Raw genomic sequence first — 12,564 nt, forward strand, 5'->3', positions numbered from 1 at the left:
CTGTTTTGAGAAGAGTGAGAAATTGTAGAAGATTGAGTAACAATGCAAAAAATAGTTCCATTGTTCATGAAAAAAAAAGTGGAACAATACCTGTAACAGATTCAGAGGCATTGTCCTACTGTATCCTATCAACTTGGAAATCGTCATTTGGTCCTTCGTTGTGGCCTCATGTGTTTCCCACTGTTCTTCATCTCTTTGTCCGCAAGACAACATCCTCAACTTGGTCTCTTGGCCTCTAAGGAAGGGCATTCACGGTGTCCTGTCACACACTGGAGTCCGGGCTTGTTGACATTCAAAGCGTTGGGCGTGTGACAAAGTGTGGTAGTTTCCTTCTTTGCGGTGCAAGTTTACCACTGTCACCGTACAAAACATAAAGCACTTTTTGAAACATCCACAGCAGATGATTCAACTACATTCTCCATGCTTGTTGTCTTTGCGTTGTTGAAAAGTGTGCAGTCTTTGCCTTATTGCTGAATGCCAATAGCATTTTCTTTTCCAAGGGAATGAGCAAAGATCCAAAAACAGCTGATCTGACATGAATTTTCAACAACACGTGGTTCTCATGCACTCTTAGTACACTGAAGGTGCTTCGAAGGTCACCGAGCAGGTTGCAGCCTGGAATGTAAGCATTTGTTCTTCACGAAAGGTAGACTTAAGTCACTGGATGACCACTTGAAAGCTGCAGCGGTCCTTAAGAAATAAATTAAAAAAAACAAAAAAAAACTGCTGGAGAAATGTCTAAATTCAAACACGGGAAAAATCAAATCAAAAGAAATTGGACCAAAACATGTAGAGAGAATGTCCTTCATTGAGAAACTCCCTTGCGTTCACTTCAATCGCTCTCTCATCGTCTCTCACGTCTTCACAGAGCTTCTCATACGCAAATATGATTGTTGTCTTGCTTCAGCATTAGTCAGCCTCCTCTTGGCTCACCGTTAAAAATAAGGAAAGGCTAGCTTCCAGTTTTAAGTGCAGTACAAGCTGAAAAAACGAGCCGAAAGAACAGGAATTGTTCTTGCCATCCATCAACTGGTCTCCGCAAAGGTGGTGGAAGACGTTCTTGGTCCGCTCAACATCAATTAAACGTGCCCTTCAGACAACATATAATAATGCCATCGGTTGGATTACCATGCCTACGGTGTACTCCCGGGTAAATACACACTTTAGACAAATGGCCATTACACAGTGGAAGCAGGAAAAGTTCAAGACTTGGTGGCGTAGAGCACACAATAATTATGTGAGAGTGTGTTGGCAAACCATGGGTGTGAGTGTCTATATTTAACATGCTATAAATGTCTACAGTGAGCCAAACAGGCATTGGCAGGGTGAGGGAAAGAGCATTGGAAGGTGACAACGTGTCACTGAACGAGAGAGCGAGGGAGAGTAGGCATCCTCAAAAGGAGAGAGGTAGGTTGGTTGTTTTGTTTCTTTCCAACTCAAGGGAATGGAGACGGCGCTGAAAAGGCCTAGACCGACGACTCCTCTGGATTAGCGTCAGGCAGCACGCTCCTCTGCTGCAGAGTGCGCCTCAGCTCTTCTTTGAACGGGGTTGAGTAGTCGTTCCCACCCATGCTCAGGCCCCCCAGCCCGCCGCCACCAGCGCAAGACCCGCTAGCCCTCTCCTCCCCTGCTGTGCTCAGGTTCAGGCGGATGTAGCCGTTGCTACCGGAGCCTCGGATGTTGGTGAGACTGAGACGGCTGGGGGAGTGGATGGGCTGGCCTGGAATGGCACTGGGTGACGCCGTGCTGGCGACGCCGTTGGGCCCCAGGGCGTGACCGGGAACAATTTTAAGCGAGCCGTCCGAGTAGTAGTAGTTAGCGCCGGTCTCCCAGAAACGGTCCTCGTCGCTGGGCATTTTGCTGGGCACAAAAGTGGGCGGCTCCTTTGGGAGAGTGATGGGATAGACCAAGGTACTTTCCAGGGGCTTCATGTCAGCTCCCTTTCCAAGTGCCAATTTCAGTCTCCTGCGCAGGTAGAGCGCTGCGACCAAGAGCAGGAGGCACGCGGCACCGAGGGTGATGACCAGCACCCAGAAGAGCCCCATGCTGCTGTCAGGGGCTCGGGCTTCCATGAAGACGGGAGCGCTTGCGACTACAGCTACTTGGTAACGCTCCGTTTGAAACTTCACGCCCTGCTCCTCCGAATAGCAGATGTAGCGTCCTGCTTGGATCTGACCCGCTTCAGGGACAACGAGAGCCTTGAGGGTGCGGTCGAAGCGCGGCCCTCCGGCCTCTGGGTTGCCGAGAAGGAGCTCGCGGTCGTTGACAACCCAGAAGGGCTGAGCTAGGTTGGAGATCAACTGGCAGGGCAGCACCATGTCTGACCCCACCACCACGGTGACGTTACGAAGGCGAGAGTGCTCTAAAGAGAGATGGGGAAAGGAGGGAGGGATAGCAACACAAATAGTAATTATTTAAATTTATATCCTGAGCTATCTCAAGTCCACGTAATTTACTCAGCTAAAACTCAATGCATTCCTTCATGACATTGACTACATCCTCTTGGTTTACCAATTTGTCCATGCAATAACATTCAACCCCCACACGGGGGCACTGCTGAGGCACATCCCATCACTCACCAGGGCTGGGGATGGAGACAGGCTTGTCAAACTTTGCTTTTCCTCGGCTGAACCTCTCCAGCATGAGGTCTTGTGACAGAGAAGACGTGGATCTGAAAGGGGGAGGGACAGAGCTCGAGTTGAATCATAGTCTTTTGCTTGAATGTACTTTAAACAACACGGGATCTGCGAGCAGAATCAAACACTTAAAAATGATCCAATGTGATCCAACTGTATAATCTATTGTCTGCTTTATTGTTTACAGGTTGAGGTTGGATGTTGGTGACATATAAAACTTTAGCTATGAGTTGCTGGTGGCAGTATTTCACACTCAAGGGTTCAATAAGGATTTTCAGTATTTTTTTTTGAAGGTTTTTGTCGATACTTTGAAAGCATCAAGAATAGACTACAAATTCAAATAAATGAATTAGTGTATATGCTTACCCTTGGTGGTGGTCGATGCGAACACAAGCTCGACCCTCGCTGTCCCAAGCGCAGTAGGGGTCTCTGGCGAGCAGACAGTCTGGCTGAGACTGATAGCGGCTGCAGTTGGCTAAGGGCAACTGGAGAACCTCTGAGCGAGAGCCGATGTAGACGTACTTCTAACGAGAAACAATGAGAGAGAAAAGAGAACAGCAGATCAGAGGCAGTTGAAAAGGAAGACGAAAGATAAACAGACAGAGACAGTGAGAGAGCGACTCAATTCGGGGTTGGAGGAGATAATGGGATAATCACTCTCAATTACAATAACATTTAGCCGACGACCCTCTTCCCAGTGCAATCTGGGCTGCACTCTTCACAAAAGCCGCTCTAAAATGTTTGGTGTGGCTAAGTCAACATCAATGAGATAAACAGTGCTTTTGAAGGGCTTGTCGACAAAACAAAACGCAACAAAACCTATCGATAAAGGGGGACAAGCCACCGTGGAGCCTCAGGGACGAACAGTGTCAACACAGGGCAAGCAGACTGAGCAGGGACACGGCACAGTTTCAATTTACCACAGCGGCCAAGGATTGTAATTACTGTTATTGTGAAGCGGGTTTCGGGATTGACGAGACAACAAAGGGCAGGTTGATGACCTAGTGAAAAATATAGTGCTAAGGACGGCATTGGCATGGCATGGGAATAATATAGTCCGGTGCGGCTGGTATAGGATTTTTTCCGTGATTTTTGTGATGACTTGATCATTTATACACTCGTAAAAAGGCTGTGGACCGCTGTTGTGCGGCACTGCTTTGCTGGGCGGAGGGATATGTGACTCGGTCACTGGGGAGAAGAGTGGTGTGTTGATCGCATGTCCATCCGCCAGGCAAATAGTGCCGTATAATTCACACAAAGAAGAGACAGAACGAGATCAAGACGGTCATTACTGAAAGGAAGCTTTTATACACAAACCGTCATTATGGGGGACAAAAGAAATGCATATGATGCCGCTTTTAAGTTAAATGCAGTCGATGTTGATGACGTGGTGTTGCGTCACCCTTTTCTTTATTTCCCGGTCACGTCTACTCTGGAGCTATACGTGTCGCTCGCGGGTTTAATATAATTTAGCGCTTCGTGCATGAATAAAATTAGCATGAACAGACCCTTATCATGGAAAAGGCTAGAAGAAATGCATGAAAGCGACGACAAAAGAGAGACTGAGAAAGTGCGGCAAAGGATATCTAACGTTATTCCAATCGGACACTGAGGAGAAAGACTTCGATGGTTTCAGTGCACAGGAGGAAGATGAAGAAATGTTAAGGTATGTTATTAAAACTTTAAAAAGGCTTTCTGTGGACTGTCTTTCTTTGTAAAGAACTTGTGCGCATGTGCGGTTTATAGTTCAGCGCGGCTTATATAAAAAAAAAACACACTAAAATATCCCCGAATTTTAGCAGGTGCGGTTTATCGTCCGGTGCGGCTTATAGTCTGAAAATTGCGGTACTTTGAATTTCTGAATAACAGCCTGCATGCTGCATGACGATATCATCGCAGTGATATTAATCTGGGAACGTTTTCAGACATACAGTAGTAGCTTTGCTAATGCCACACAAGAACATCTTACATGCTGTAGCCTTTGGGAAACAGCCAAAATCTGTATTTACCTTGGAGTGGGATATGGTAAGGCTGTCTACTGGCTGAGCGATGTCAAACAGCTGGATTTCTTCAATCACATGGGCGTCAGAACCCAAGATAGCCACCCTCTGTAGCCAGCCTTCAACTGCAACACACAAGAGGGAAGCGGAGGAGGAAAAGCAAAGTGGATTAAAGGAAGTTTTATGAATTGTTTCTAAACAAAGGCACTTAGCAAGCATTAAAATACATTACGTATCATTTAGTTCATAATATAACTGTTCAGCTTTTTATACTGAAAATCGACACCCTAGAGGCACACACCAAATGAATACCTACAACAATGTCCGACTGTGACGTACTATTAAGCACTCTTGGTGTGATCACAAGACCCGATTGCAGTACAAGGACAAGTAAGTGTTGGCCGATTTCTAAATTCGATGGTTAAAAAACACTTGACATACATTGCTGCATTTCATTCAGACAGTGATTATTTGATTCCTGGGCTACCAGTCTCACGCATGGATTTAAAGATGTGTGGTTTGCATTGCAAACGACATCTGGCATAGAAACAGTGGCAAACATGCAAGTGACCCACAGTGATGACCGGAAGTCATAACAAAAACGTTCAAGTACTTGCAAGACGGAAACACGCATATGTACACACGGACATATACGAAATATAGTATGAACACACTCTCCTATTGCAAATGAATGTTGGCAAATTACTAAATTCTGTGGTGTAGTGTTGTAAAAAAAAAAACACTTGACAGGCGGTCCATTCACTCATTTCTCTTTTCTATCAGCTATGTTGTGGCTAATAGCTAATCAAGCCAGCAGCCCAATTGGCACAATGCGCACCCGTCTGCCAAGGGCCCTGTTGAGTTTGTGCTGTGAAGCACAACGAGCGGGGATTTGCACTTGGCTCCGGAAAAGCGAGCATGTATTACAGCGTCTGAGAGAGTGTGTGTGTATCTTTATGTGTGCATGTTGGCCTCATGGGTTTCCCGCACAAACACGGTGTCTGCCGCCTCTAAACAGTCACACACCATACATAACGCAGTACTCACTTTACCACTGCAGTTATCCGAATGGTACGTAGATTTATGAGACAGGCTGCATTCACGTTCACATCACCACAATTTTTATATACGATTTGTGATTAAAATAGCTGTTGATTGTGCTTGACTTAAGCCAAAACAGGACACCTGTACAGGGGCCTGATGATGGCCACTCACAAGAGGTCTTAATTAAGTCGCACATACGCTGACATTTCCTTCGATGCGTGAAGATGAGTCTCGGCATGCAAATCAAGCATTTAATTGAAACCCAGCTGAAATGTGCCCAGATGGTGTGTCGTTTTCTGCCACCTTGCCTGTTGCCAGTACCTGTCCATGTACATTGCCAAAGGCGGAAAATGCTCATCCCTTCAACAAATACTACAGGGTGTGCTGCAGGGAATTTTTTTTTTCTAGGAGGTCAGTCAACACTAACTTCAAATTTTAGGGGAGCAAACAAAACATTAAGGGGTGCAGCCTGTAGGAGTGCTCTGCTGAGCACTCAATGGACTGAAGAGCATCTCGAGCCACCCCACCAATCCCAGACCTTAGACCACCAATGTTAACCCAGAAAAGAAAATCCCAAAAAGTGGTACAAATTGTATTTTAGTATCCTGCTCAACCTTTGGCATCAAAGTCATACCACCAAATGATACTGCTAGGCGGAAACTGGCAAAGCAGAAACATGATGTAGTTTGTACCTGTGCCAAGGAACAGAACGTTGTAGGCTCTTTGGTCTAGACCAGTAACTCGATCTACAACCAGCCGTGTGAAGTTCACACCCTTGGTGAGAAGCAGGGGGCGAGCAAGTGCTTTGTCCTCCATCAGTGGGTGCTTCTTGGCAAAGTTGAGTGTTGCATCAGGTAGCTGCAGAGAACTGTTGTAGCCGCTTTCTCTGTCTGAGTTTGTGATACACTGCAGCACGGACAGAAAAAGAGCGAGGAAGGAGAAATGGATGGAAGGCAGAGGAGACATTTAAAAAGGGTACGAGAAGGATGAGGCCATGGTGAAAACGACAAGAAGGAAAAAGAGGGAGAAAACTTTTTAAGTGCTTTTTTTTCACGTCCACACCTTGCCATTACATGACTTCTGTGCCTTTCCTCTCTCATTGTGGATCATTAAACTAATAGCTTTTCATGCCTTGTCACCTGTTTCCTGCCCTCATCCCATCACACAACAACAGAATCCCATTGTTCCTTCCTTCACAATATCTGTTTCTTACCGATCCAGGCCGTGGGTTGGGAACAGGTCCGGAATAGCGCCCCCACCTTTGGGATGTCTCCCTGTATTCCTTGTAGGAGCCTTCAAACACCTTTTTCACATCACTGATCTGGTACTGACATACCGCCGACACGTCCACGTCACCCCTGAAACATTGCAGGCGAGGCAAGAAGTTAGTGATGTGCGGTGGCGTAAAAGGAGAGACGGATTAGCTGTCATCCTATTGTGAAAAATGTGACGTTTTGCTTGCAAGAAGCTTCTGTGCTGCAACACACCCAGCAAGGCACAAGAAGAGTGGGAGTTGTGGCACACAAGAAAATAGGAACGAGAGAACGAAAAAGCTGTCATTGTTTACGGATGAAGAAAAAAAGTTATCCTTATCCTTAAACGATGAACATTTTTAACTACAACTTGTGCCTTAATGTCGTTGTTCAGTAAAAAAAATGTGACAATGTACACTTTATTTAAAAAGTTAGTGGATTAGCATTTATTCATTATCCCAAAGAACCAACTTTGGCAAAATGGATTATAGATATTTAGTATTTTCCACTGTGAGATACCGATACGTGATTTTACGATAATTCCCCGCTCTAATGATGAATTCAATCTTAAAACAGCATTGGTATCTTAGCTGGGAAAAAAGCTCGCAGATTTGTTCCGATAATGGCTTAAACTGTAATTAATTATTGGAATATCAAATTATCTCAACGTTATCTTTTTTCCAGAAGCTCGCGGGTTTGAAGGAATCCCCGGCAAATCAGACAGAGACTAAAGGATCGAGATTCATTTCACTGAATGGAGAATCACAGCTTTAAGTTCAAAGTTGGTTCTCTTTGCAACGTGATATGTCAACGAGCAATGCAAAAGTCTCCAGTCAAAGAACACCGCCTGGCCTCGAGACAGGCGGTTGTCTCCATTTCGAAAAAAAACCCACCCTCCTGCCCTTGATCACGTTTCCTTTGTAGTCAAATGACTCATCAACATATGAAATGTAGAGTGGCCACAAAATGACGTTTGCACTTCTTAGGACACTTCTATCAATCCATCCGTCTGCTTTTATTTTTGGTTCATGGAGAACATTAAAATATCAGTAATTTGATTTGATCAATGTATAAAAGCCACAATTATGGCATAAATACATAATCTTTTGAATTATCAATCATAGCCATTACTACAAAAGCCAGGGGGACTTCGTTAAAAACCGCAAGGATATTATACATATTGGCAACACAATGTATGTCTTGCCCTTTATCAAAAATAACGAAAAGTAAATGGCATGATATTCCATCATTGTTATGCAATATTATTTTAATTATTATTTTCAGTTCTGCTGTCCTTTTGTGTTTGACTCACCACTGAGCGTGAAAGATGCCGAAGAAAGTCGTCCCCCTCCAGTCCTGGCCGGGCAGTGTGAAGACAGCCCGAAGGTTGTTGAAGGAGACATGACGCTCGGGGAGCGAACAGTCCAGCCGAGCTTTTTGGAAGGTGGTCCATTTTTTCTGCAGCGTCCGGCTACCACCAAGATCACCCTGAAGAAGAGATTTGCCAGGTCATTTATACAAGAGTCTTTCCAAGTTTGAGGTCACCAGCCAATCGCAGCGCATAAATACTGTAACTATTCTCAAGCTTTTTTGAGCATCTAGGAGATTTGGATGTGGCACACGCAGATTAGAAGTCATATCAGCTGCTTTGATCAGCAGCTAAAGATGCTATTGTGACATTTCATTAGCATCTGTGTCAGGAAAATAATGATGAATTATTCAGTTGTGTATTTAATTTGACATAACTCTTCGAAAAGCCATTGTGACAAAGAATGTCATTCTCATTGTCCACAGTGATGGTGTGCTCTAGGAAATGATAAAGTACATGTTAATGGTGATAGTACAGCCGTTAGAATGAGACACAGCGCATTGTTGCAGAACCAATATCAGCAGGATGCATTGAATTATTCATTTTGCTCCAGTGCTCATCAAGTGTGGGCATCTGTTTGTAATTGCATTCAAAAGGCTTTATTGTTCTTCATACAGACATTATAAGGCATCCTCCATGAAAGTGTGAAAATACAATTTGCTTAATTACACACATCTATTTTCCTAGACGGTGCATGCCGAAATGCTGGCGGATCGTGAATTTTGCTGCACGCTAAGATTTATTTGCCGGCGCAATAAGAGTGTGTCTTTCAAGTTTTGCTGTGACACGTTGGTGGCAAAAAAAGTCAGTTGAAAGCTACTACGCCTGCTTGGACCATGTCGGAATTGGTCGTGGTAGTCTAGTTGGTTGAATTTGATCAGGACACAGACAAACATATGCCATTCATAAATATACAAAAAGTAGGCATTAAACCCTTGGAATCATTGTAGAAATCAATTCTTTGAAAGCACCAATAATTCTATCATTATTTTAATAATTTTGGGGAAGAGACACAAATGATCGCAATATATTTAAGTTGCCAGCGGTATCTGTCTCTCTATACTAAACATCAGAGATTATGTGGTTGCATTATACATGGTTAGCTAAAAGGTGATTGAACAAAGACCGTCTTGCCATTGCAGGAAAGCCTTTCTTCTGACTGCACTGCATAAACCAGGAAACCCTTTCTTCTGACCGCACTGCATAAACCAAAGTATTTTGACAGCTGGCCCAGCATTGTTAGGCCTTGATAATGTTAAAATACGTATATCACAGTTCATCCTACACTAAGCCCTAGACCACTTTGATATCTTTAAGCTTTGATTTTACCCAAGGCACCCTCTTGCAGGAAAAGGATCTCCAAAGCATAGTGGAAAAGTCAAATATGGAAAAGCTATGCAGTATATGTTTTCTGCGAATATTTCTAAAAAAAAAAAAATCTAATTGCCAAAAGTGTCACATTTTGTCATATCAGGCCAAATGATATTGTCCTGCGAGCTTTGTGGCTTGTCATTATGCCCGTTAGGCAATTCCATTCTCATTAGTTTTCAAGTTATTTCAGTGATCATTGTGATCTTTCTGTAATGGAAGGATACCAAGCAATTTGTTACGTGCATGTGACAACACTATGTTAATTCACGTTCCTTTGCAAAATGCGGCACCATGAATAAATAATCGGTGCACTTCCAACACAATTTCATACATAAAAAGCATTGCCTCTTTCATATTATTGCTCAAGATGAAATAATTTTTGCCATCCTGTACTACTACTTAACAGCATATTTATCCGGTTATTTCCTTGTCCTAACTTTGGTTGTGTCAAGCATATGGGCCGTCAGACGAAAGAATATCATTCTAGGAAAACGCATTCATGCAGAGTTAATTGCTTGAACATGTGCAATCAAATGTTAGTCAACAGCTTGACTCCAACAGTTTGGTATGGTGGAATTTCATTGCTCGCTCACGCAAATGTCATTCCATTTATCTATTTATTTTTCATCCATATTTAATCTTTCAAGTTTATAAATTGAAAGGGCAGTTTTTCTTATATGGTATATACATTTTATGGTTCTGACTTCAGTTTGCACAGTATGGCATGCAATGATTACACTGACCCAGTCCTCATGACATCAAATGAGGCTATACAATGAGTTTGAAAATAAAAAAAAAAAAGTGTGAGGCTGGGCTTCATCTTTTTTGTAGTGTAAAGGTTACCTTGCAGACTCGTGCCACTCTCGCCACATTGACTTCAGTGTCACAGTCCAGTTCCAGTGCTCGCTCACTAAAGAAGAAATAGATTTTGTCGTCGTCACCCTCTTTACTGCTGCTGCTCTCTCGAACCAGGGCTGAAGCCACAAAATCTGGCTCTGCACACACATAAACAGGATTACAAGACACAGTGACAATCTCTTTAATCTTTAATACTTCCCCATTGCTTCTTTATTGAGAATGAGCGCTCCTATTTTTTTTTTTCTTCAGTCACTCTTCATGTAATTCTTTTCATGTGAATGATCTTGACATTTTATTGCATACCATTAGCTGGAGACAATACATGAAGCCACAATGGGACACAAAAAATATCTTGAAACTCAAACTCATGTACTGGTAATACTTTCAGATTAGTTCTTGGCCTCATTTGTATGTTTCCTCCATCACCATTTCTCATTACCTGTCCTTCTATTGGCTTTTAGCCAACTGTAATGTCGGCCTTTTCATTACCAATTCCACTTGCAGTGACCTCATCGTCTTTTCAATTCCTTTCTTTGCACATTTCTCATTTCTTTCCTTCAAAAGATAACAAAACGAGACGGTGCCAAAGTGCTACGCTTTATTTCCTGAACTCATTCTGTCTCTTTTGTTCTTTGTCACTTCTGGCTTTTTTCCTCTCCTTAATTAAAATCTGTCAAAAAAAAAAAAAAAAAAACGGCGGCATTGTCTATCTAATTTATTTTATGTGATTAATTCATTCATGTGTGAGCACACTGACTTACGCTTATGCTTCTGACAAATACATTTGCAAAATTTAGTTATGATATTTAGAAGAAAAATGTTTTCAAAACTGCTGCTCTAACAAGGACTAGCGTCTATGCATGGTATAGTGAGAACAGAACTTGGGACCTTAGCATTTGGAAGTTTGGAACATGGGCATAGCTCTTTTATTTGAATAAAAGCTGAAACCTTTTTTGAAGCTGCAACAAATACAGTATTTGAGCAATATGTGCGACTTCAAGAATACACTAGATTAAATGTGAATAAACCTCATATGTTGGGACAAAAGGTTTGACTGACTAGAATTCCTTTCTGATGCTCTTTTTTAAGATGGAAAATGCCAATATAAAGATTATGTTTACTGTCTATATTTATTACCTAGTTAAGGCACTCATCTCACTGTTTTTAATGCTATTATCCAGAAATATTTAACACTGATATTCATTTCCTCTATCATATTATGCATCGCCACCATTTAGAATGTTCTTTATCCTGGCATGCTTACCATTGAGCCATGCAGGCAGGTATTCACTCTTCATACTATAGTGTTGTTGGCCCAAGTTCCTTTGGATGACTGGCTCAGTTCCCAAGAAGTTGTTGAGTGTGGCAGAGTAGAGCTCCTTGTCTGTAGCAACAAAAGAGTCTTGGTTCAAATCATACTCAGGCTAAAATAACGAAGGTCAACAGTTAGTCCAAATGAAGAATGGGTGCCTGTGGGTTCACTTTAACCATGAATTCTGAATTGAATGCAGCATGCAAAGTTAAATTGGACTTCTGGACCCTTCGTGCAACTGCATGGCGACAAAACTAAATGGAAAGCCTGCAGGAGTACTCTGTTGAGATCTGCTGTATGTTTCATGCCTCTGTTAGTGCTGTAAATCATCATGTTGTTCCTCAACTCAAAATGCAGCTGAGATGGAACACACCCACGCAAGCACACGCTAGAACACACCCGCGCACAGATGCACGCATGCACAATGACTCACCTACTATTAGGCCAGTGTGGCCCTTGGCAGGGTCATAAGGACATTTGCCCTTCCCGTCTTCCAGGACAGCAGTGCTGAGACTAAAATACTCTGCGTTCTGCACATAAACATCCAGTAATAAGCAGGTGGTTCATTCATGTGTTATGACAATATAACACAAAAGGCGAAATAGTAACTTTTCCAATCCCATATGCACAATTCCAGAAACATGCATTCAACTAGCCCATAATGAAGATAATTAAATGTATTTATATAGTGGCATTCTCCATTCTACTACAGCCAAGCTGA

At 42.8% G+C, this 12,564-nt stretch overlaps 1 protein-coding gene across 2 annotated transcripts in view; it reads right to left on the minus strand.

Annotated features, from left to right (window-relative positions):
* sema4c (sema domain, immunoglobulin domain (Ig), transmembrane domain (TM) and short cytoplasmic domain, (semaphorin) 4C) overlaps positions 1–12,564 on the minus strand; it is a 71,783-nt gene that overhangs the window by 1,112 nt on the left and 58,107 nt on the right. For both annotated transcript variants that reach the window (XM_061278708.1, XM_061278707.1), the window contains 10 exons: positions 12,277–12,373; positions 11,796–11,915; positions 10,517–10,668; positions 8,246–8,421; positions 6,894–7,038; positions 6,373–6,586; positions 4,646–4,761; positions 3,003–3,160; positions 2,580–2,671; positions 91–2,362 (listed from right to left, as the gene is read on the minus strand). In XM_061278708.1, the coding sequence (XP_061134692.1) occupies positions 1,467–2,362; positions 2,580–2,671; positions 3,003–3,160; positions 4,646–4,761; positions 6,373–6,586; positions 6,894–7,038; positions 8,246–8,421; positions 10,517–10,668; positions 11,796–11,915; positions 12,277–12,373 (2,166 nt within the window). In that variant the 3' untranslated portion in view covers positions 91–1,466. The remainder of the gene's footprint in view (positions 1–90; positions 2,363–2,579; positions 2,672–3,002; positions 3,161–4,645; positions 4,762–6,372; positions 6,587–6,893; positions 7,039–8,245; positions 8,422–10,516; positions 10,669–11,795; positions 11,916–12,276; positions 12,374–12,564) is intronic.

Source organism: Syngnathus typhle, linkage group LG5 (assembly GCF_033458585.1).
Source record: "Syngnathus typhle isolate RoL2023-S1 ecotype Sweden linkage group LG5, RoL_Styp_1.0, whole genome shotgun sequence".
NCBI classification, from domain to species: Eukaryota; Metazoa; Chordata; class Actinopteri; order Syngnathiformes; family Syngnathidae; genus Syngnathus; species Syngnathus typhle.